Source organism: Phymastichus coffea, unplaced genomic scaffold (genome assembly GCF_024137745.1).
Source record: "Phymastichus coffea isolate CEN01 unplaced genomic scaffold, Cenicafe_Pcof_1.1 PCOF00023, whole genome shotgun sequence".
In the NCBI taxonomy this organism is placed as follows: Eukaryota; Metazoa; Arthropoda; class Insecta; order Hymenoptera; family Eulophidae; genus Phymastichus; species Phymastichus coffea.
The window spans coordinates 443,913-471,426 of NW_026706834.1; the positions used below are offsets into that span (position 1 = coordinate 443,913).

At 36.4% G+C, this 27,514-nt stretch overlaps 1 protein-coding gene across 2 annotated transcripts in view; it reads right to left on the bottom strand.

Moving 5' to 3' along the window:
* Window positions 1–27,514, bottom strand: part of LOC131675474 (succinate dehydrogenase [ubiquinone] iron-sulfur subunit, mitochondrial) — a 224,370-nt gene that overhangs the window by 23,564 nt on the left and 173,292 nt on the right. For both annotated transcript variants that reach the window (XM_058954466.1, XM_058954467.1), the window contains exon 6: window positions 10,354–10,476. In XM_058954466.1, coding sequence (XP_058810449.1) covers window positions 10,354–10,476 — 123 coding nt within the window. The remainder of the gene's footprint in view (window positions 1–10,353; window positions 10,477–27,514) is intronic.

Below are 27,514 nucleotides of genomic sequence, written 5' to 3' on the forward strand. Positions count from 1 at the left end.
TTCTTGGTAAAATTTTTTGTCGGCCTGTGTTATTTAAAAGTACAGCTTTTTCAGTCATATGCTCACGGTAATTTTCAGGTACAGCATTTTGATATCAATACAACGTATCAAATTTGTAACGTTTTTCATTTGTTTGGATAAAAAACATTTTATTTCTTCACTATTAAGAATCATCTTTTTGTACGTCCGTTAATATTTAAGTACTTTATAAACATTTCTTTGATATTACCGTTTTTTCATTGAGTTTTAAGCTGTATATTGGAGCGTTATAATTGTTTATATCACTATACGTCAAATTTATATAAATAAAATTCATATAAATAAAAAAACTATTTCGTGAAAAAAATAGAAACTTGGATGAACAACAAATATTCTTGCTCTCGTAATTTTCATTTGAGTAAATTTGAGTAAATCATATCTTTTGTAATAACAAATGAAACTTCCTCTTAGTTTTTGTCGTCATTTTTGTTAAACTTTTCCGTTGTTGACGTCATATGTGCATGATGACCCGATTGCAGGATGGTCCGGAGGCTGAATGAGGGGATAGACTTTACAAGATGTATGATCCTGAATCAAATGTTTCATGACATTTTGATTCTAGGCCTGGATAAACCGTCGGTAGCTATCCTGAAAAACAGAAATTTCAAACTGATGGTCGATGACGAGAAAGCAACTTTAAAGGTGCTAAACCAATCCGGAGCCGGTGGTTTTTGAAGAGACGGGTAAATACAGCGGAGAATGGAGTATTAACCATCTCTTACATCTGGATATGTTTTACCCAGATTAATTTGAACAATTCTAAAAGCGCTTTTGAGATTCTATCAATGAGTATAGAAACGGCACCTATACGTATAGTACTAATATAGAAACTTTGGTTATGAAGGGATCATATTAGAGGCTTATTAACAAATGGCCACTAACTATTTGTGGGTAATAATGATGGAAATGCGCACACGTGTGTCTGAGTTAAAGGAATTGATAACCTTCTGTTACAGAATGTAAGTTTCAGGGATTGTAAATTTAAATAAAATTTAACTAAAAGATAAGAAAGGGATAAGGACAACTATAGTCACTTCGAATTACTTACAACATCAAAAAAAAAACATGCTAACAAATGGCATGAAGAAATTAATAGAGTACTGCATGCACAAAAATCTTGAATTGATCGGATGCAATCAACGCTCATTATATAGTATGGGACAGTACAGTTATCAACAATAGGAAAGAAGTACTAGTCGAATTCATTACAGGTATACAGATGGACATTGTTAATTGTGGGAAATAATTAATCTTTATAACATAATAGAGAGAAGGTTCTTGATTTTACCATGATCTCAATAAAGATATGAAAAGAATAACTAATTGAAAAGTGGAGAAGGAACCATCCATGTTGGATTATATGATCATCATTTTTGGAATGGAATTATCATGATCGAAAAGGGAATGAAAGAAAGCTCAAGAATACGAATTTAGTACGTTACGTGGAGGAACTGAAAGAATGTTTAGATCACTTTGAAATGATAACATGACAAAAAAGTGGACCTCAATTGGATAGTAAACCATATTCGCAAAGTCATGGTAGGGTTGGGTTATGAAAGAATAATTGTTCACTGAAACCATGTAGACAATCAAGTAACACGCCATGATGGAACAAACACGTTGATATATTGAGAAAAAAAAGCTTTAAATAGATCTAAAAATTAAAAAGGCTCGGAAGGATGAATGGTGTACAAAGAAAAACTCGAAAACTTTAAGAATGAGGTTTTTGGTTGATGAGGTATTGAATGAGTTTAAATATAAAAAAGAACCATGACAGAGCTACTGTTCAAGAATGAGTAGCTTAGCATATTCTGCTAAAATAGCTAGGCTTCTTATCAGGGCAAATAATGTTCAATTACAGATTCTTAAAGATGGATCAAGCGTATACCTGGAAACAGAGGAGGACAGACTGAAACTTCTATTAATAAACTTACCTAACTTTGGTAGGGAAGGAGAGATACAATGAGAGAAACGAAGACGACAAGAGGAGAATCGTAGAGAAACCAACTGAAAAACCTTAACACAGATAGTAATATATAAAATGGGAAAAAATATATATAATATTCGGCTCTGATAACATCTTTTCCAAGATGTTAGAGGAAGGACTTGAAAGCATTTTAGGACTGATTACGCGGTGAAAAGTTTCAGGTTGATTAGCCTAACTTTGTTTATGCTTAAAATAGTGCAAAAGCTGATGGATCTGTATGCCAGGTAAAACATGACAGCACAGGGATTATTTCATTATAATTAGCATACATACTCTGTGTAAAAATCTATTGAGACCGCCCTCTTTGACGGTTTGGTTATTTACATTGAAAAGGAGGAGAGGAGGAGATTGTTATAATAGTCTTTGTGAATATAGAGGGAGTTTTCAGTATCATCTTTAAAAACACTATAGATAATGCTCTAATTGGTTTGGGTATACTTTAATCCATCAGAATATGTATTAAGGGAACACTAAATTACAAAAACGTGTTTAGTATATGACAGGTAAAATAAATACAAGGTATAATCATCAACGAAGAACATCCTCAGAGAAAGGTGTTTTTATCTCTACTGTAAAATCTCATAGATGAGGCTATACATATACTTGACAGAGAAGGAGTTACTGCAGTCGAATATGCTGATAAATTCAGAATTATTGTTAAAGGAAAATACGAGGAAATACTACCGAACCTCTTACAAGGATATCTGCGATGTGATCAGGTATGTTGTCATGGAGAGATTTTGGCAGTTAATCTTGGTAAGACAGATTGTTGTTGTCACGAGAAAATACAAAAATGAGGTCAAAAAACAAATATTCTTTTACGATGATACAATATTCTATTCAGAAAGGATATAACTTCTAGAAATATACTTAGATAGAAAGTTAAACTGCCAGCGTCATCTACAAATGCAAAATAGGTAAGTGATAAATATATTCATGCATCTAGATTATCTATTGGGAGAGGTTATGGACTTGACCCTCGAAAAACTCTATAGGTATACAGAGTTATACAAGCACCAAACCTGACTTACACAATAATAATATGGAGAAAAGTAACTAAGAAAGTAACATCAAAGAAGATACTCAAACACATTCAGGCTATCACTTGCAGAAGAATTTGTGGACTGAAAAGAAGGACACCTATGGCATCTATCACGATGATGCTTGACATAGAAGTACTAAACCTAGATATCAAGGGATGTGCTGATAAGTTAGCATAAAGATTGACATGCAGTAATGACTGGAAAGACAATGGGATAGGACACATAACCAGAGAAAGAATACTATTTAGACGGGTTGTAACGGTCCTATCTATGAGCTAGTTTATTATATCACTGAATCACTGCAACCAGTCTAACACATCTATCTGTTTATTCAAATCAATACATTAAACGGCGCTACCTCACTGTTTACTCGATTATATTCATATAAGAGTCAAATCAAAATAAATAGCGTAACGTCACAAAGTAATAGATATAGATATAGTGATTAAGAAAAATTTGTTAATTAGAGATAATTTTAATATAACAAAGTATTTATTATATAGATTTTAGTACGTGGATTCAGAATATAATAACACAAATTGCATTTAATTATTAAATAATAATGAATTTCAATATGCAAAGTTGATTTATTTATTACGCTAACAATATGAATTATTAGAAAAATGTAAATAATCCATATGCAAAATGAATAAGTATAGTATATGAGTAAGAATTGGTTTCATTAATAACAGCTGAATAATAACTATTATTAGTAAATAAACAATTAATAATTTATTTAAACAATAAGCTGTATATAAAACGAAAGTATTAATTTTATACTTAATAATGATAGCTTTATGATCTAGAAATCTTAGATAATTAATCTAATAATTGCATTATAAGATTAGAAAAAACCGTTACAAATATGAAAAATTAGTTATAATTCAAATGTTATTAACTAATTTAAATATTTATTTTTAGAAAATACTTCCGAAATTAATCAACTATAAAGTTATATAAAAATTTAATAATTTTCTATTGTAAATATTGTAATATCATGTTAATTAACTTTATTAGTTAATAACTTTTGACGACACTATTTGCGATAATTGTATATTGTATAAAATCAACAAACAACAAATTCTGTAAAGTTTACATGTGTTAAAAGCTTACTATTAATGGTTATTTACTTGTAAATTAAGAAAACTCATTTCTCAAAATTCGCGAATGTCTCACGAATGTTCGATGACATCTCTCCTGCAATAATAAGTGGGAAAATCTGTGTATAAATAGGCCCACTTTTGCACAGACTAGCATTCACTTCTAGCCTTGCAAAGTGAGCGCATGAGTCTGAATAAACTTGGCTAATACCTAAGTTCTTTCTTTCATTGTGATTAACTGAGCAAGACTGTTCCTTCCTTATAATTCGAGCTCGACTTATAGAACATTTGGCGCTATAAGAAACTTGGGCCGAATTATATCGTATCCAAGAAAGACTTTAGCTCTGCTTATGCGACAATTCGCACCATAAGAAACTAACGTATCGTCTGACTTTCCTTGAAACATTATACTTATTTATATATATTTGATTTGTTTATTAGTATTAGAGTACATTTGATTTATTTATTTATCGACGAGTAAAATTATTAGAAATAAATTCTTACTCATTAGCTGGATACGAGAGTTCGAATTATGATTATTTATAAATGATACGAACATCACAGGGTCTTAATTGGGATACCCTAAGGTAGGATAGTAAAATATAGCAAGTTCAGGAACCAACAGTAAACATATAAACTTACAGACCGGCTCATTCGCGACGCGGTGGAAAATAGCAAAATTAGTCTTGCTATATAATGAAAAAGAAGAACCTGGCATTCCTTTTTTCTACAGACACTTGAGCCTGTTAGACACTGCGGGAAAACTGTACGAAGCACTACTGAGACCACGACAAACGGACTCGATCACGGAACCGGAGGACTGACTGACAATCAATATGGCTTCCGTAAAGGACACTCAATAATAGGCGCAATAAGGAAGGTCACCGAAACCTTCCAGTGGGTAAACCGAGTATGTTATGGTGCGAGACCACTGGTCTTGTTGCGATATTAGATGTTAAAAATGCCTTTAACTTCACCAGGAGGGAGGCCATTTTGGCTGCTCTACGACCTTTCGGAGTTCCTCCTAGCTCATGCGGGTATTGAGGAATTACCTACGAGACAGACGGATCACGTGCGAGACGACTGAAGGATAGTCTAACGGACTCATCACTACGGGCGTTATGCAGGGGTCAATTCTGGGACCAGATTTCTGGAACAGGGTTGATGACGGCCTAGTAAGTCTGGCTATACTGGAAATACCTCGCTGGTCGCTTATGCCGACGACGTAGCGGCGGTGATCGTACAAACATGTAAGAATCGAGACGTCTGCTAATGTCATTGCCCCACTCGATCATGTTGTACGGTGCGGAAATCTGGGCTGATAAGCTCGACGTTAAAAAATATCGTAAACGATTAACGAAAGTACAGAGACAAGGAGTGTTGTAAATAGCGCTCGCCAAATAACAGAAATGAAAGTACGAGACAAGCTCTGACATAGGAAGAACTAACGCAGCTGTTATGGAACAAGACAGAACAGTAAACGACTGGAACCAACGGTGGACAAGAAACAAGACGGCAACATGGACAAGACGCTTGATAAATGGTCTAAAACCGTGGACGCAACGAGGGTTCGGGGAGGTTGACTTTTACTTGACCCAATTCCTCACTAGCCATCGATACTTCAGACATTACTTATTTAGATGCAACCGAGTACGGACGCTAGACTACAAACATTGTGGACGTGACAAAGACAACGCAGAGCACACTTTTTAGGCGTGCCCATGATGAACCACGGACAGATCGCAACTGAAAAAGAAAACTGGTATTATGCCGGACAATACTGTGACAAAAATATTACGTGACGAAGACAGCTGGACAGCAGTCACGATCTTTATTGAGACTGCTCTGAGAGGGAAGAAGGTGGATGGATGCCTGGAATTTGGATGAATTTAGTATGAGAAAAACAGCGGGTGAATTATGTGTAAAAGGTTGAATAAATAAAATGGACGGAAAGTCGTAACGAAACAAGGAGACGTAAGTGGGGGCGGCTGCGTTGGAAATCAAGAAATACAGTAAACAACTGATGAACGTCTGTTCCTCAATATTCCCTGTGATGACAGGGAACATTGAGGATTGTCTGCTCCTAAAAAACGGTCTTAACCAAGACCGTTCTTGTGGTGGCAGGTGTAATTCCGATAGGGGCATATACGAACTTTATTTTTCTATTCAACAACTTTTCTCAATCATCTAGTTAAAATATAGTGAATAATTATAAAGTGTAGACATGAGTTTATTATCTAGAATTTCTTACATCGTCCCAGAAGCACGACGATTTACAGTACAGTACTACCATGTTATTTCTCGCTTGTTTTTGGTATGTACCTTATCTGCTGAACTGCAATTTGTCAACTCAGCAGTTGTCACATTATATGCTGCGTATCTCGCCTCTACATTTTGCATTTATTTTATATTATTTTACCTTTTATTTTAACAATCTGCAAGTATTTTTACTCGTTGCACTGTCAGTCTGCTAGACATATCGGCCGATTAAGACAATGATAAAGGACGCTACTTCAGATGAAATGAGTAAAACCACTAAAATGTAGTGGCCACTGTCAAGGACCGACCTGATAAATTGCATAAATTTACCTATTGAGGTTATGTTATGGGCCAGGTAGAAAACTATTCATCTGGTGACAATGTTCAGTACGAATTGTGTAAAGTTGATAGCTATGGATTTGACCGATTAAGGAACACTGCCTGTAATTTTAGCAAACTCTGGGGAGTTACAAAATCGATTAAACTGAGAAAAATTCTGGAGCGGTGATATAGGCAAAGTGAAATCTTACTCGGAAAAAGCAAGGAAAAACGGACAGTAAAAGATTAACGAAGTGCCTTGAAAATTTTCTATTATAGAGGAAAAAATAGTTCTACTTCATACTTAACCTATTAAGGCCCAGGCAAAAACTGGAAGAGATAGCGTCAAACTAACTATGCGATTCATAGGCAAATCGAAAAAAAAGATACCCGTGTTTTTTCTTTAGCCATTTGCAATTGTTTATAAAAAGTTATTTAAACAAATTACCAAAAAAGTTATTGTTTTACGAATCTGATTGCGGAAATCGATTCTACGGGAAAAAGCATGAAAAAAATGTATGTAACATTTTTTTACCGGACTTCAATTTATTAATGTAAAACGGCAATAAATAATTGCGGCTCCAACAGTCAAAGTTTCTTCGCCAAATCCCAAGCAAAATCTACGCTAGATATTGAAAAACTAACTATGTCATTCATAGGCGAATCGAAAAAAAAATACCCGTGTTTTTTCTTTTGTCATTTGCAATTGTTTATAAAAAGTTATTTAACCAAATTACCAAAAAAGTAATTTTTTTTGAAATCTGATTGCGAGAATCGATTATACGGGAAAATACATGAAAAAAATATATGTAACATTATTTTGTCGGACTTCAATTTGTCATGAAAAACAGCTATCAAACATTGATCATGTAATTCGATTGAATTTTTATTCAGTTTTATTTTCGTGATCTTCTCGGTGTCTTTTGCACAAAGGTATAGCACATTTTTGGTAATAAAATTCAGTTTTCATCTCACACGATAATACCCCACATGTTTTGTACATACCTTGTTTGATTACGTGTTTATGCAATGATGTGTCGCTTGATCTCTTTCGCTTGTTAGGACGTTGATTCACAAATTTCTCAAGATAAAATTCACAAACTTCTTGCACAATATCTTTTGAACCTTTAGGCAAGTCTGGGTGCAGCTTATTATAAATCACAGTTGCATTAGTCAATGAAGCCTGAATAAGTCGTAAGAACAGACACCATGTCCATTTTTTACTCCTAATTGAAGGCATCAAAGCATTGCAATGTTGATCATGCAAATCAACCCCACCCATGTTTTGGTTATAGGAAGAAAACGCTTGAGGGAAAAGAATGGACCTCTTAGCTTTTTCATGCCATCGCTGCACTTCAATTCTCGGTTCATCCACAAATTTTGTTGATAACACTGATACAGGTTTGGAATCCATCATAGTTATATAATTCAGTTTGGAATTTTGATCGTGAAGAGCGATAGTTGTTCCCCTCTCAGCTTTTTTTGGCATTTCAACTTTTTCTTTGACGCGGTTTTGTCTGACCGTCCCAGTTGCTGATAATCCAATTTTTTCCAAATGTACCATAAGATCTGGATTGGTGAAAAAATTATCAAAATACACATGATACTTAGTAAGATCTTCTTTATTAGTTACTTGTAGTAAAGGCGATAGCAACTTGATAATGACTTTCGATCCCAAACAAACAGCAACTAGAGGGTTCCGTTCATCGAGTCCTGCTTTATCTGTATAAATATCCAGTTCATATAAATATCCATCTGAGGAACAAAGGGCCCATAATTTTATTCCAAATCTGATTGGCTTATTTCTAATACACTATTTTATGCCAAACTTCCCAAAACATCTTACCATTATCTCATCTATTGCTAAGTTGTAATAAAAAAAACTGAACTGCATACTATTTTCACGAAAATAATCATATAAACTTCTAATTTTCCAAACTTTATCATTTTTATTTTCATTTTGAAGTTTATAAAATCTTATTTTCTTCTTGATTTAAATAAATTTATTTCTTGTCATAAGTTCAGAAATAACTGGACATTGTAAGATTTTTTAGTTGACCAATAGTCACGGAGATTTTTTTTCGAATTGAAAATAGTAATCATTATGATAACAATAAATTTTTCTAGATCATTCATACTTAATTCAAAATTGTTTTCAGTTGTAACTTCTATGATATAATTTTTCATTGAATTTGAGAAATATAGTTCAAATAATTCCAAAGAGTTTTTAGAATACAAAAAGGAAATGGATTGAATGTTGAAGGGATCATCGTTATTCACAGTTGAGTTATCTTTCAAATCTAATACTTGCCAATCGTAAACATGATTGGGTTCTAATAGTTTTTGAGTGCTGCTGTATGCGCTTTTTATATGTTCATACGAACCAACAGGAATCAAATCAAATGATATATTTTCGTCAACATTGCAATCAGAATCCCCATCTGAGCTTTCGTGATCTCCGGGAATGAACGATATATCGACATGAGCTCGGGAATCATTAATATCATCATCCTCGACAAAATCGGTTAAATCTTTAACCATCCGCCTTGTCATTTTTGCTTGGTTCAAAAATAGACAGCAATTTACAAGAAATTATAGATTTTCGCTGTAAGTCAGATAGAAATCAAATTTTCGTATCAAGAAACAAAACCTCTAAATTTTCTGTAAAACCGTTAGCCCACCACTCAAACGTGATCTCTAACACGGTTTACAAATTTTTACAATCAAAAAAATTTTTTTTCAACTGAACTGAACTCAACCATCAGGTTGAATCACTTGTGACTGTCGATATCAATTCAATGCTTGATAGCTGTTTTTCATGACAAATTGAAGTCCGACAAAAAAATGTTACATATTATTTTGTCATGTTTTTTCCCATAGAATCGATTTCTGCAATCAGATTTGTAAAACAATAATTTTTTTGGTAATTTGTTCAAATAAATTTTTATAAACAATTGCAAATGGCAAAAGAAAAAACACGGGTATTTTTTTTCGATTTGCCTATGAATGGCATAGTTAGTTTTTCGCTAACTAGCGTAGATTTTACTTGGGATTTGGCGAAGAAATTTTGACTGTTGGAGCCGCAATTATTTATTGCCGTTTTACACTAACAAATTAAAGTCCGGTAAAAAAATATTATATACATTTTTTTCATGTTTTTTCCCGTAAAATTGATTTCCGTAATTAGATTTGTAAAACAATAACTTTTTTGGTAATTTGTTTAAATAACTTTTTATAAACAATTGCAAATGGCAAAAGAAAAAACACGGATATTTTTTTTTCGATTTGCCTATGAATCGCACAGTTAGTTTGACGCTATCTCTTCCAGTTTTGATCTGGGCCTTAATCGGTTAATAGTTTGTAATAGTAGATAATTTTCAGTTTAGAGATTTGTACAGAAAGAAAACATTGCAATATAAATACCATTCCACAAATATAAATGAAAATGTATTTTCCATTAATTACATCTCTTACTCTCCAAGAAAGTCCAGCGTGTTTTAATATTTTTTTTTATTTTAAAATATTTGTCAAAGTTCCAAATAGATCAGAGTTCTGAAATTTTTCTGAACTGATGAAATTTTACTAATAAAATTAATTGTATACACACCTTTGGACAAGTTCGTGTACAATTCATAATTGTATGGCAACGATAAAGAGAATACGGATCTTTCAATTTTTCCAAGCGTCCTGTTGTAGCAGTATCACGTGAATCAATTATCCATCGGTAAGCCTGCAAATACATAAGAAATAAATTGGAATAAGAAATGAAGTAGTTAATTTAATATCCAAGGCTAAAATGTCTTACATTCCATAGAATATTATTATGATTTAAAAAAATAAAATTAAATAATTTAACCTACAAATTCGTAAATTGGATTAAACTTGATTAATTTCGAAATCATAAAATATCATAATTTTCTATTATTTTTCAGGATAAATAACTTCAATAACATAAGACAAGTAAATATTGAGCGAGTGTTGACCTATATTACAAAGGTGGATCAATAAGTACTTAGAAAAAGATAGGATAACTATTTTTATATGTAGATTCGTTTTTATTTTTTATTATAATCTCCTTTTCGCTGCATATACTTTTCCAGAGGTCCTTCCAGTTTTTCTAAGCCACTAGAAAAATATTTGAAAGTTCGTAAAAATAGCCATTTATTTGTATTACACAGCTCCACAAAAAAAAATGAAAGTCAAGTGTCAGAAACCAAACCTACCCTACCCTATGTTTTTCGGGTCGCTGAACACGAATCCGAAGTCCGTTTCACCCCATCAGGTCCTGATTCCCCATAATCTCAAAGTTTAACTCCAAAAACCACTAAAATCGTGATCTATGTAATTCTCAAGCATATTTACCCACAGAACAATATAATTAATCAATACACAAACCATAAGCCCTCAAACTCTGAGACCCTGTGTCGCCGTAACCTCAAAACCCGGGACCCCCGTAACGCCATAACCCCTTAACCCCCATGAACTCGTTTTACAGGCATTCCGGAAAAAAAATTCCGGAAACCAAAACCTACTTACCCTATGTTTTTGGGGCCGCTGAATACGAATCCGAGGACCGTTTCACCCCATCACATCAGGACCTTCCATAACCTCAAAAATCAACCCCAAAACCCCATAACTCGTGACTATGTAATTAACAAGAATATTCATCCACGTGACACACGAATGAACTACAAACCATACGCCCTGAACTCCTTAGACCCCGTAAAGCCGTTACCTATAAGCCCAGTATACCCCCGTTATGCCATAACCCCGTGACGCCCATAAACTCGTTTTACAGGCATTTCCCGACAATATGAATATTAAGTTTCAGTGACTCGGTTACTGTATAACCTTATAGCTCGCTTTTTAACAAAGAATTGAGTCTCAAACACTGCGAGGTTGAAATATGCGCGCTACTCTTTGAAGTGTAGTAATATTTATCAGCTCAAAATCTGAAAACTCCCCAACTTTATCATTTTCCAGAGCCGCAAACCCAAAAATCGAAGAACTCTGAAACGTTCAAGCCTAATCAGCAACAGAGATCTTCAACGCGAGGTTGCAACAGATATTTGCGTCTCCAACGCTAAACTAATGTCCTGTATCTTATTATGTGAGGAACTTTATTAGTTTATGATAAGCGAGAAATATATTCTTTTCTCATGTGTTTAATGTGTCTCGATATAATACCCACATTCAGCCGAGCCCAGGAACGACGACGTGGACATAGCAGGATTCCGTTCCCTTTGGGGTGCTTTATTTTCGTGAGTTCCCCTTGCATCTCACAGTCGGGGTACTTTATTTTCGTGAGTTCCCCTTGCCTCTCACAAATAGAAATATGAATATAAATTAATAAAAACAAATGTAAGTAGAATAAAAGTAAAGTTTTTCATTCTGTTTTGCATCTTTTATGATATCTCACTTGCTTACTCTCGAAGGATCGACGAAGTGAACGTCGCTTATGAGTTTGGCTATCCACTTGAACATCTCGTTTCAAATTCCAAACGTAATCTGCCATCATATTTACTTCCCAAACTCCTTGGTATCTTTTTTCCATATCTTTGATATCCTGGTGGAATCTTTCTCCTTGCTCTTCACTAAAGTCGCCCAATTTATCTGGAAAGAAATTAATATGAGAATCTAAAAAATGTAATTTAACGCTCATGTTGCAGCCTAGACTTTCAAAATTGTGAATAAGATCACTCACCAGTTCCTTATAATTTGGACTTTTCATATTTCCGAAGAAATTTGTTGAGACGTTGTAAAAACTTGTCCATGCAACTTTCTCTGTATTCGTCATATGATTTATGAACAATGAATCGTTGAAAAGTTTCTCGGATTTGTGGACCATCAAATACACCTGCCTCCAATTTTGCATCACTTAGTTTGTTCATTTTCTGTGCAATATACTTGAAACAGTCTCCTGATTTATCAAGAGCTCTTACAAACTGTTTCATAAGCCCGAGTTTTAAATGTAAAGGTGGTATTATGATTTTCGATGGATGTACAAGCGGTTGATTCGTAACATTCACGGATCCTGGTTTTAACGACGATCGTTCGGGCCAATGTTTCACCTTGTAGTGACTATTACGAGCTCTACTATCAAAAAGGCAAAGGAAACAAGGGAATTTTACATTACCACTTTGCATCCCCAAAATAATCCCAATGATTTTTAAGTCACCACAAATCTGCCACTCATGCTCCGAATATTTAATTTTGTTCAAAAGATTCTGAGCATTTTCGTAATTTTCTTTGAGAACTGTGGAATGAGCGATTGGTATTGGAGCAAAGACATTTGTATTATGGAGGAGGACTGCCTTCAAACTACGAAGTGATGAGTCGATAAAAAGGCGCCAATCTTTTGGCCTGTAAAAATCAGCTTTTAAACTGTTTATAAGACCAGCGACATCGTTACAATATACTAAATGTTCAAATTCGTCATGTGTAAAAAACTGTCTTAGTTCGCTTTCGCGATTTCTGTATATCGTTATTTTAGTACCTTGTTCTAAAAGATTCTTTTCTTTTAACCTAGAAGCTAAAAGTTCATGTGCCTCTTTTGATAAACCCAATTCTCGGCCCAAATCATTTAGCTCATCTTGACTGAATTGTTGTGGAACTTTAGTCGTTTTACAGACGTCATCGCTCAAACTAGATTCTTCGTTCGATTCTTCATCTTCTTCAGTGCCACTGGTACTCACGTTATTTTCATCTTGTTCTACCATCGCTTCTTTACTAACGTTGTTTGATTCCATGGGGCGACAGTATGGGGTTTCCAGGAAGGTAGCAGGCGAAACATTTGATGGGTACCTATACTTTATTTTAGATTTATTTTTCGAATTAAATCCCTTGGTTTCCGTTAAACAGAAAAAACAATCATCTCTTGATTCTGGTTTGCCCCATACGACTGGTGATTTGAATTTTGAATTTGATTTGGCCTTAGTTCTGTGGCACGTAAGTAACGTTTTGTGACAATAAGTGCATACAATGTGAGGGACCCAGTCTTCATTTTGATTCGACATATTACGATCGAAGCAATAGAGGTATGAACTCTGAATAGCATCTGTTATGGTTTTCCGACAGCTTGGTACGACGAAAGGACCGCACACATAACAGAAATTGTTTACTTTGTTGGAATTGTCGTGAACATGTATCGATACTTTCGTCTTCGTCGATGCTGGTGCACCGACCTTTTTGGAATTGCGGTTGCTTGATGACGACGTCTGCGGGCCCGCTTTCGCACCCTGACCAGCCGCCGATACTGGGGTTTCCAATCCCTGCATCGTAACTTTACTACGTGTGTTTGCCATGACGGCTCAGACGCCGTTATCCAGGGTCTCTGCCGGATGGCGAAACAACTCCGTTGCCCACCGTCAACCACGTGGAGGTGCCCTGGATTGCAAACACGCGTAGAAAATTACTAGATTTGTCTCACTATCAATTCGTTTACGCCAGCTTCCCGACATTCGATTTCAGATTCCGACATTTGGATCAATTGGTCGTGGGCTTCATTTTTGAGATTATGGGAAATCCTGATCTGATGGGGTAAAACGAGCACAAGATTCGTGTTTAGCGACCCGAAAACTATGGGGTAAGTAGGTTTTGGTTTCCGGAATGCCTGTAAAACGAGTTCATGGGGGTTAAGGGGTTATGGCGTTACGGGGGTCCTGGGTTTTGAAGTTACGGCGACACAGGATCTTATGGTATGAGGGCTTATGGTATGTGTATTGATTAATTATATTGTTATGTGAGTAAATATGCTTGAGAATTACATAGATCACGATTTAAGTGGTTTTTAGGGTTGAACTTTGAGGTTATGGGAAATCAGGACCTGATGGGGTGAAACGGACTTCGGATTCGTATTCAGCGACCCGAAAAACATAGGGTAGGGTGGGTTTGGTTTCTGACACTCGACTTTCATTTTTTTTTGTGGAGCTGTGTTATCATCTCCTTATATCCTATTCGACATCAATCACTGTCTAGTAAGCCACTTTTTTAGGTTTGGAAATAAAATAAAGTCTCTGGGACTCAAATCTTGTGAATACGGTGGATATTCCACTAATTCGAACTTCAATTCCTGAATTTTGGCCATTGAAACTACGCAAGTGTGCACTCGTGCATTATCTTCATGAAACAAATGTTTTTTCTTGTTCAAATAACAACGATTTTACTTTATTTTCTGACTTAACTGGTCCAATAACGACGTATAATACTCTCCCATAATTGTCCTTTTTTTCATAGTCGATGAAGATAATTTTACGTGCATCACAGGAAACAATGGCCATAAACTTATCGGCCAAATTAACTGTTTTTACCTTCTTTGAAGCCCGTTAACTTTTAACAATCCACTATTTTAGATATTTCTTCGTCTCGGGAGTGCAGCGGTGTATCCATATTTCATCTACAGTAATGACTCATCGTAGAAAATTGTTCAAATTAGGGTGGATGTACGCTAAGAGGGCCGTAGCAACGACCGCATAACTGCGTTTGTTCTCCACTCTAACCCGATTCTTTGATCACGTAACACCATGTCGTGGATTCTGTCGATCATTTGGTAGGTACTCACTTCTACATGACATCCTGAACGATGTTCATCTTTTGTTGATGTATCACAACGTTTAAATTTGTTTAGCTCATTGTAAATAGTTATCAATACGGGGTAGATAGACCATAAACTACATATAACTCAGCATTGATTTCTTTTGGTGTAAGGCTTTTTAAATAGAAATATTTTATCACCGCTCGGAACTTTTTTTCCATTGTTAAAAGATAAGCAAAAGTTGTTCATTTTGATCGACGATGAAAATGGAACCTGAGTTTTTAGTTTTGATAGTGTTGAAAAATATTTATCATTCGTTACGATCCAGAGAAAAGTGGATCACTGTAAAATTTGGTGTACAACGATTTCTAGGATAGGCAAATTTTATTCTCACATCCGGTCCCGATATCCGAAGGACTTTTAGCAACAATGTCATCTACATGCAGAAAACCAAACTCGCGTACGACGTGACAATGATTTCTCTACAACGATATATTGACATAGAATAATCACGAGTGCAGCACTGGTATGTGATGGAGTAAGTATGAAGCAGATTGACTGTTCTCTATTTCAAATAAACCTTTAAGTGATTGCAAAATTTCTTTTAAATTCTCAAAATTGTAACAAAAGAAAGAGTAGGGAGTAGTTGCTAGTTAATTTTTCGAGACTTAATATTAACCAATTCTTTTGGTATAAATTTGGAGCTCATTAATACTGTGAAAATTACGTTGGACTATAAAATCACAAGCATCTATCAGTGTGAGAAGTGAAGGAAATATCTAAATAAAGGGAAAAAGGGAAAACGCACTCAACTAAAGGAAACACAATCGGCAAATACTTTATTTACTTTTAATGTGCACATACCTGAAATGATGGATCGATTTATAGACACACTGAATTTATCGATTTCAGTTGAAGATTTAGTAGTTTACAGACTGTTACTTTACAGATTAGCTGTTGGATAAGTCGGTAGCGGGTAGAATGCAGTAAGTCATAGTTAAGACAGCGACCAGGTACTAAAAGGTATTTATTTGAGGATGAGAATTGAGCCATCTGGATGGGGAGTACAGGGGAAAGGAGTTTATTTTATGCTGTCAAGAGTACGAGATTCTCAAAACTAACTCTGGACCTCCATGTCTGTAATTCAAAAGTAAAAAGTACTACTCTCAGCCACGATTGAAACTTATCAAACCGACCAATATAAAAATTAGTTACTGAGATAGATAGATAGATAGATAAGAATTTATTCACCGTGATGGCAAAACATAAAATACAATAATATATAAATATATACAGTAATTGTCACAGCTTTAGTTTACATTATGCCGTACCGGCATCACATTTCATCACAGTTCGATCACAATTTTAGTTCCTCAGTCAATAAATAAAATTATGATTGTAGTTATTACGTTAAAATAAATAGACTAGGAATTGACTAGTTCACAGTTCAATATTCCAGAGGAAACAATAATTCTTATCACTACAGTCTAGCTTGCTTATAACTAGTAATGCAGTCAAAGTTTAGGCTAGTTTTCGTCATACAGACACAAAACAGCACAAAAAATAAATAAACAAATATAATTCACTACAAACACGTTAATAAATAACTGTACAAACATTTATACAGTAAACTAATAGAAATAAGAATACTCCAGTGGTACCACCCTACGCCCTCAATGACGCAAAGTATCCGCGCGCCCCCCTCTTAAACCTGCTAAGCGACGGCGCGTGCCGCAGGTCAGATGGAAGAGTGTTCCAGAGATGGGCACCCATCACCTGGAAAGACCTGCGAGCCGTCTCCGTTCTAACCTTAGCAACTCTAAGCTCAGCCTGCCCTGCCCTACCCGGATACCTTGACTTGTGCCCTATGAAGAGCTCAGCCAGGTAGCCAGGCTCGCGCATGGTCAAGCACCTGTACATTAGCAGGGACATGGAATATTCCCTGCGTACGTCCACGCGAAGCCAACCCAACCGCGACCTATATGGAGAGACCGAGACATCACGCGGGATACCATAGATGTATCTTACGCACGCGTTGCTCAGTCTCTGCAGCCGCTCTCTCTGCTCCGCCGAGGCCCCCAGACACACCACGGTGCAGTAGTCCAGGTGAGGCTGGGCCATCGACTCCACCAGTCTGCGCCGGAGCAGCTCCGTAGTACACGGCCTAACAAAACGTAGGCCGTACAGAGCTCTCCAAACCTTCGCCGCGACCCGGTCAATGTGCGATCTCCACGACAGCTTGCTATCGAGAACGACCCCGAGACTGGTCACTTCATTACTAAAGGGAACAAATACTCCCTCTTGCACCTCAACACCAGGCAAGACCTCAGCGTAAATGTCATTGACATGTTTGTTAGTTCCAAACATGATAGTTTTGGTCTTGCCCGCGTTCAGGCGCAGATCCGAATCCCGGGCCCAGTTCGCCACCAATCTCGCAGCCTCCGTCAGCATTCGGATGCCCTTTGTCAATTCATTTTTATGTATATGCAGATAAATCTGCAAGTCATCCGCATAGAAGAGGTATGAAACCTCATGTCCACGGAGCACATCTTTCAGATCGCCGACATACAGGCAAAACAAGAGCGGTCCCAGCACCGAGTCCTGTGGAACCCCCAGATTCGTCTCCCGCCACTCCGAGCCCCCACCCCCAGCAGTAACCCTTTGCGAACGACCACCGAGGTAGGACCTCAGCCATTTGAGAGCAGAACTAGAAAAACCAAGAGCACGGAGCTTGCGCAAAAGTCGCGAGGGTGATATGGTGTCGAACGCCTTGCTGAAATCGAATAACAGCAAGAGCATCATCATCCTTTTGTCAACGCCCATTCGGATGTCATCCGTCAACTTTAATAACGCTGTCTGAGTACTGTGGCCCCGCCTAAAGCCGGCCTGGAGGGGATCAAAAAGATTTTCTCTATTCAGATACTCCGTGATCTGGTCATGGGCAAGCTTCTCGAGAACCTTTGAAAGAAAGCAAAGCAAAGCTATCGGACGAAAGTCCGAGGGCGAGGAAGGGGTGTTGTTCTTCCTCAAGGCAATCAGCTGTGCCCGCTTCCAGGCTCCCGGGAACTCCCCCTTAGCAAATGAGGAATTAAATATTAACCTCAGGTGCTCACCTATGACTGGAAGAGCCTTCACCACCACCCCATGGGGAATCCCGTCCACGCCGCTCGCTTGTGATGTAAAATGGGAGACAGCTAGGATGACGTCATCGATGCTAACAGGTTTGAAGGTAAAACCTCGCTCATCCGCGACATCAACTCCAATCATTCCACTATCTATATCCTCAAGCGGCGAGGCCGCAACCCCAGCGAAGTGGTCATTCAGCTCGTCCAAGGTAAACCCATGAAGGCCATCCCCACCCGCCCCTGGCAAGAGGCCGAGGTTCCGCATTTCCTTCCAAATATTTTTACCTTCATCAAGAGCGCTAGACAGATGATTTTGAAGGAAATTAACGCGCTCCTGTTCCAAACGAACCTCGACCTCCCTGCTAAGCCTAAGAGACTCCTCTAAGACATCCGCCCGCCCGGTACGCTTATAGCGTCTTCGCGAGGCATCACGTCTGTCGACAAGCCTCCTCAGCTCTGGACCAAACCAAGGAGCATACTTTTTCCTAAGGCATATTGTCTTCTCAGGTGCAAATTTATTTATGGCCTCAGTTAAATTATGGTTGAGGCATTCCAGCGCTCCCTCCAAATCCGACTCAGCAGCGCCAACAGATGCCCAATCGCAGCGTGTCAAGAAGTCTAAAAGCATATCCGGGCGAATGCCACGAAAGCTGCGATAGGTAAAGCTACCCGCCGAAGGAGAAGGCACACGGATGTCAATCATGACCTCTATAATCGCGTGCTTACCGAATTCGGGGAGCAATTCGTTCTTCTGGTCCGTGATCGTGTCGCATGCGTCGGTCAGCATGACATCAATCCATGTGTGGGAATCACCCACGTGATGAGTCGGGCCATGCCGAACCAAACTCAGCGACAACTCCCCACCCAAACGCGCGATGGAGAGAGCATCATCCGAGCCCGAACTCATATCGGCATTAAGATCACCCATGATGATCTTATGACTGAAATCACCACAGAAATCCCTCAACACCTCAAAAAGATCCGAGCCCTGCTGCAAGGGCACCTTAGGCGGACGATAGATGACGCCTATAAGTACCGGAGGAGAATTGCCCGTCTAAATACTGCAAAACAGGTACTCTGGTATTCCCGGTTTCCCAGGCCCTTGAGTGGCGGATGAAGCCAGCCTTGTAATTTTAAATTCTTCACGTATGAAGAGGGCAACACCGCCCCCATTAATGTTGCGATCGCTTCTTATCACCGAGTACCCCGGAACCCGTATGATGTGATCATCAACCACAGGTCCCAGCCAGGTCTCAGCAACCCCAAAAACATGATAGATGGCATCCCCAGCCAGGAACAGACGAAGCCTCTCAACACGCGCTCTAAGCGAGTTAATGTTGAGAAACCCAGCCCTGAGGAAACCACCGCGACATGCAACATCTTTGAGAGAGAGAGAGAGAGAGAGAGAGAGAGAGAGAGAGATAGAGAGAGCCTATATGTCTGTTTTGAAACATAGACTCTACAGTTCGAAAGATATGAATCAAGGTAGTCAGACTGTGACATAGATAGTACTTTGAAGCATAGTATTCCGAAAGAAAGTAATCGTTTAGTGCAGAGAGCAAGCCAATTTAGGCGGAATTTATGATACATAACATGTGAAATAATATTTTTAGAGGGATTGACAAGATATGATCTATGATACAAGCTATCAAAGCTTTTCCTCCACCGAAAGTTACCAAAAATGTTAGATAGTTCCTTCGACTTTGTAATTGTTATTGATGCTTTATTCAGAATTTTGATGAAATAACAAAACCTCTGACTATACTTATACAAAAAAATGCAAAATTTTTTTGTAATATAGAACAACAACAACCATAAGATAAATTGAAAAAGTTATTGTGTGAAGCTCCCATTTTACAATATCCTCAGTCTGATAAACCTTACATCGTTAGAACTGATGCGTCGATCCATAGTTTAGGCGTGACAATCTCAAGGAGAATTGGATTACGACAGACCTACCGCATATGCATCTAGAGTTTTGAACAAATCAGAACAGAACTATATGACTTACAAATAAGAAGCCCTTGGAATAATCTTCTGTGATGTTTGTATCACTTATAAATAATAATTCGTACTCTCGTATCTAGCTGCGTTAATGAGTAAGAATTCGTTCCTAGTAAAATTACTCTAATTGTTAATAAAATAAATTGATAAATCAAATATATGCGAATAATAATAAATTGATAAATCAAATATATGCGAATAATAATAAATTGATAAATCAAATATATGCGAATATGAACAATGTTTCAAGGAAAGTCAGACTATGCCTTAGTTTCTTATGGTGCGAATTGTCCCATAAGCAGAGCCAAAGTCTTTCTTGGAGAGGATATAATTCGGCCAAAGTTTCTTATAGCGCGAGATGTTCTATAAATTGAGCTTGAATTATAGGAAAGGAAAAGTCTTCCTCAGTTAATTACAATGAGAGAAAGAACTTAGGTATTAGCCAAGTTTATTCAGTCTCATGCGCTCACTTTGCAAGGCTAGAAGTGAATACCAGCCTGTTCAATAGTAGGCGTATTTACGAGGGTCGTTTGAAAAGTCCGTGCAAAGTCAGAGAGATGGCGCTACTAGTGCGTATCAAGGTTATTTTCAGTTAGTGGCATATCTTGGAAGAGCACACACCAAGTTTCAGCCAGATCGGCCAATTACTTTGCGGTTTATATTTGTTTCAATCAAAGAAATCGAGTGGTTGTAAAATGGACGAAAAAGAATTTCGTGTGTTGATTAAACATTACTTTTTTAAAGGCAAAACGCCTCAGGAGATTAAACAGAAGCTTGATAAACATTATGGTGATTGTGCACCTTCGATTAGAATGGTTTATAAGTGGTTTCAAAATTTTCGGAGTGGCCATATGAGCACAAAAGACGCTGAACGTTCTGGACGCCCTATTGAGGTTACCACTTCAGAAATCATTGATAAAATCCATGATATGGTGATGGCTGACAGAAGAGTAAAGGTGCGTGAGATTGCTAGTACTGTAGGCATCACGAGCGAACGGGTACATAATATTTTGCACCATTATTTGGACATGAAAAAGTTATCCGCTAGATGGGTGCCGCGATTGCTCACGATTGACCAAAAACGAGATCGTATGAAGTGTTGCAAGAATGGTTTGCAGCTGTTCCAGCAAAATCCGCAAGACTTTAAGCGTCGTTTCATCACTGAAGATGAAACATGGATACATCACTACACTCCTGAGACCAAAGAATAGTCTAAACAATGGGTTATCAAGGGGGAATCTGCTCCGAAAAAGTCGAAGACAATTCCTTCGGCCAGGAAGGTTATGGCGACTGTCTTTTGGGATTCGCAAGAAATAATCTTCATCGACTATCTGGAAAAGGGTAGAACTATTACAGGCGAATGTTATTCATCGTTATTGGATTGTCTGAAAACCGAGTTGCTAGAGAAACGTCCACGATTGGCCCACAAAAAAGTCCTCTTCTACAACGACAATGCACCAGCTCACGCCTCAGCTTTTGTAGTCGCAAAACTGATGGAGATAGGGATCCAACTCGTTTCACATCCCCCCTATTCTCCAGACTTAGCTCCGTCGGACTACTATATGTTTCCTAATATGGAAAAATGGCTGGCGAGGAAAAGATTTTATTCAAACGAGGAGGTGATTGCAGAAACGAATGCCTATTTTACAGTCTTGGACAAATCCTAAAATTTGGAAGGGATTAACAAACTAGAGCAGCGTTAGATGAAGTGTATAAGCCTAAAATAAGACTATGTTGAAAAATAAAAAAAGATTTATTAAAAAAAATCAAGCAGTTTTTATTTTTGCACGGACTTTTCAAACGACCCACAGTAGCCGATTTTGGATTCAGTCGGTCATAACTTCGGTGACAAGCCAATTCTCAACCGAATCGAATGAATCTTTTTTTAAAATACTTGTAAGTAACTATAATTGTCAAGTTTCCTACTACTTTTCGGTTCTGATTCGTGAATCGCCGCAAAACGTCAGGGAACGTCAAAAATCGTCGGAGGGTAACATCACCTTGAAGCATGTACTACACCTAGGTCATAGGTAGCACTAAAATAACTATTAGATACAAAACATACCCGTATTTTTTTGTTTGTCGATTTGAGCCATAAAATAAAATTATTTAAACAAATTATAAAAAAAACAAAATTTTTTTTACATAAAAAATAAATTGCAGCAATCGATTCTACGGGTAAAATCATGATAAAAACCTCCCTAACATTTTTTCCTTAGAGCTCATTTAACCAGTGTAAAACGGCAATAAACAATTTCACGATAGAATGTGAATCTCATTTGTCGCGTCTTGGAACGGGTCTGGGCTAACCATCTTTGACTTTGAATGAACTATTGCTTTCACAGCAAAACTGAAGGAAAATAACAACACTGTTATTTTCCTACATGACTACCAATTACTTAAATGATTTTAAAAAAATTATTTCAAAAAGCGAAAGGCAACGATCTCTTTTTTAAAAAGACCAAATTGTAATCCAAAATTCACTTCGTAGAAACTTTCCGTAATAAAAATAAATGGCACTTATACGCATAGAAAAATAAATCGGAACAATTCTTTTCCTATTAAAAGACGACCAATACACAGAGATAGGTATAAGTACAACAAGATATGAAACGAGAAGGTGAGAGTGAGAATAAGAATGGGGGAGTGAGAGAGAAAGGCTAAGATAGAGTGAGGCAGACAGACGAAGAGAAATAGAGATTATAGAAAGGATGAGAAAGAGGCACATGCACAAATTTTCCATGATTATGCAATATCAGGTAAGTCAATAAAACCTGTATAAACATGAACAGCTTATTTTCCTCCAACCCGAAATTTCACTTGCTAATCTGGCAAGGTGTACCTGCTGATGCACTGAAAACTGTTAACCGTCATAAAGGTCGGCGACACTGAGGCTAGACATGTGACTATTTACCTCCTTAGCCAGTCGCCGATTTACATGGCTTTTAATCCCTTTCGGTCAACCTTCAGGTAGGCTTGCAGAGTGCAATCGTGCACCTGGAAAACACAGCTTCTGATTAGTTGCAAGTTTCGCCAATAATTACCCTCAATTTTCCACTCTTCATTTGCTGGTGTCTTTGCTCGTTGAGTGCCAAAAGTCGACTCTTTTCTTGTCCTTTCTCCGGAGAGAATAGTTCTGTAGCAAATAAATAGTTCTGTAGCCAAGTGAATTCTAATGTAATCGTTTCAGTTTTTTAATTACCATTACACAACAGTTTAAGCTGCCATCCTCAATTAATTGAAGATCACAGACGTAAGTACGATATTTCATTAAATGTAACTAGTTTAATTATTTCATCAAATTTAATTAGTTTAAATCTTAGATAATGTTCGAGTAGCTATTATTCCAATTATTAACCCATTAAGGCCCATGCCAAACCTGGGCAAGATAGCGCCAAACTAACTATGCCAATCGTAGCTAAATCGAAAAAAAAATACCCGTATTTTTTTTTTGCCATTTGCAATTATTTATAAAAACTTATTTAAACAAATTAGTAACAATTTATTTATTTTGAAAAACTGAAAGCACCATTTGATTCTACGAAGAAATTCAAGACAAAAACTTATATGACATTTTTTTGTCAGACTATTTTTTTAGCGTAAAATCGTTATAAACAATTGGAAATTTTTTTAAATTTTATTATTTTGAAAAACTAATTGTGCCAATCGATTCTATAAAAAAAATCACGAAGAAAACCTACTGAGTGTTTTTTCATCAGAATTCATTTTGCTGGTGTAAAATTGTTTTAAACATTCACTGCTCAAGGAAAATTTCTACGAAGTGAATTTTGGATTACAATTTGGTTTTTTTAAAAAAGAGATCGTTGCCTTTCGCTTTTTGAAATAATTTTTTTAAAATCATTTAAATAATTGATAGTCATGTAGGAAAATAACAGTGTTGTTATTTTCCTTCAGTTTTGCTGTGAAAGCAATAGTTCATTCAAAGTCAAAGATGGTTAGCCCAGACCCGTTCCGAGACGCGACGAATGAGATTCACATTCTATCGTGAAATTGTTTATTGCCATTTTACACTGGTTAAATGAGCTCTAAGAAAAAAGTGTTAGGGAGGTTTTATCATGAGATGAATTCTACACCTGTAGAATTGATTGCTGCAATTTATTTTCTATGTAAAAAAAATTTTTTTTTTATAATTTGTTTAAATAATTTTTTTTTATGGCTCAAATCGACAAACAAAAAAATACGGGTATGTTTATTTTGAACTTACTTTTGTATCTAATAGTTATTTTAGTGCTACCTATGACCTAGGTGTAGTATATGCTTCAAGGTGATGTTACCCTCCGATGATTTTTGACGTTCCTTGACGTTTTGCGACGATTCGACAAATTAGAACCGAAAAATAGCAGGAAACTTGACAATTACTATTACTTACAAGTACTTTAAAAAAAGATGCATTCGATTCGGTTGAGAATTGGCTTGTCACCGAAGTTATGACCGACTGAATCCAAAATCGGCTACTGTGCAACCCTTATATACACAGATTTTCCCGCCTATTTTCGCAGGAGAGTTCTCTTCGAGAAGTTTTCGAATATTCGAGAAACATTCGAGAATTTTGAGAAATGAATTTTCTTAATTTACAAGTAAATAAACATCAATACTGAGCTTTCAACACTTGTGAACTTTACAGAAATAGTTATCGATCGATTTAGTGTAATTTACAATTATCACAAATATTGTCGTCAAAAGTTATTAACTAATAAAGTTCATTAATGCAATATTACGATATTTACAATAGAAAATTATTAAATTTTTACATAACTTTATTGTTTATTGATTCTAGAAGTATTTTCTAAAAAGAAATATTCAAATTAGTTAATAACATTTAAATTATAACAAATTTTCATATTTGTAACGGTTTTTTGTATAACCTTATAACGTAATTACTAGATTAATTATCTAAAATTTATAAATTATAAAGCTATAATTATTAAGTATAAAATTTACGCTTTCGTTCTATATACAACTTATTGTTTAAATAAATTATTAATTGTTTATTTATTAATAACAGTTATTATTAAGCTGTTATTAATGAAACTAATTCTTACTCATGTTCTTTGGTTATTCATTTTGAATATGGACTATTTACATTTTTCTAATAATTCATATTTTTAGCGTATTAAATAAATTAACTTTGCATATTAAAATTCATTATTGTTTAATAATTAAATGCAATTCGTATTACTATAGTCTAAATCTACGTACTAAAATCTATATAAGAAATACTTTGTTATATCAAAATTGCATCTAATTAACATATTTTTCTCAAATAACAAAAATTATTATATCTATATCTATTACTTTGTGACGTCACGCTCCTTATTTGGTTATGAAATTATACTCTTGTACTAAGACAATCGAATAATCGGTGAGGTGGCGCCGTTTAAGGTGCTAATTTGTGTAAACAGATAGATGCGTTTGACGGGTTGCGGTGATTCAGTGACATAATAAACTAGCTCACAGATAAGACCGTTACACTTCGCAATCAAAACATTTAGAACTTACTTATTTGGAAACAAATTTACCTTAGTAACCGACCACAAACCTTTACTGTCATTAAAATCAGCCGATAATAGTAGTAGGATACAAACATGGCGATTAAAATTCGATGATTGTGACTTTAATATAATTTACCGCTCGCGTAAAGAAAAAGATCCAGCTGATTGTTTATCGAGGAACCTATAGAAGTCAAAACATGCGTCACGAAACGGGTACAAAGAACAAAATTAAAAGATGAAATAATATCAATCCAAACATTAAGTAACAACGATAAGATAACAATTATGAATGACAAAAGAATCCAGGGAAAGAATAAACGAAAACAAATACCTTGTAGCGCCAGAGATAGGCATGCAGTACAGGTGACATGCCTAATGCAGCGCATCTTCACGCGCTGGGGTAATCCCCACAGCCGTGAATCCATTTGGACTGTTATTAGTTTTGTGAGGATCATTCGGGCTCGCCCTATCCTCAGAGTGAGGGAGTGAATCGGTACGGTAAGCTGAGGTTTACCCACCGATGGCATCAGATGGCCACGTGAGTGGTCGCACTCAAGGGGAGAGTCAGAGGGTTAACTCCCTAAGACTCGTCAAAAGTGGCGGAGAGCGTGAAATCACCCAGTCGCTTTGGATTGGAGTATTGTCTTCCCTTATGGAAGGGATGTCGCAATGCTCTAGCCTGCCTTCCCTGGAAGGCATCGGTCGAGTATATTAAAAGAGGATGAATATCCGGATGGGAGCGTGTGCGGCCGTCTGACGGTCGTTTGCGGAATCGACGGATAGTAACGATGACATTACAACCTAAACTTAGTATCATCAGTAACATTCAAAACCAAAAGAATAAACATCTCATTAGAAACACAACTAACAATACAGATTGTCATAGCGAACACATTGTTTACAGTATATATTTCAATATAATTTCGCAACAATAACATAATTCATATCATTTCTGAGAAACATAAAGGATTAGATGAAAACACAAACAACATATTAATAAAAAAATCTAAAAATAAATCAAAGTTTCACTATAAATGAAATAGAAACATTAAATCTTAGAAATGGAAAAATGTTCGTATGTTTAAATACTGCTACATTAGCTGAAATAGGAAAACAAAATTTAGCCGATTTTTTGAAAATTTGAAAAACTTTTTAATACAAAATAACATTTCGACAGTGAGCATTTAAAAAAATATCGACATAAGAAACATATGGTGATCGGAAATAGAAGATATATTCATAATCGCGTTTCCGAGAGTAAGCAAGAAGTTGATACATGAAAGCTCCATAAGTTTTGATATTTCTACAATCAACGAATAGCGAACATACTGTTCGCCGCTTCTATGAGCCATTTGAAATACAATTGAGTACTGTTGCATCTATCGAGAGGAGGCCCGACAGCGCCGCGACGAATACTTAATCTAATTTTAGGCAATATTGATTTTAGAGAAGAGATAATCTAAGGCTACTTTTTTCTCATAAGAGAGAGAGAGTCTTATGAGTTGAGCACTTAGATTATCGTGAAGAAAAGGAATAGTAGGCTAACCACTGAATAATGTAATCAGTCTCAAGAAATAGCTGAGTCTTTATTTC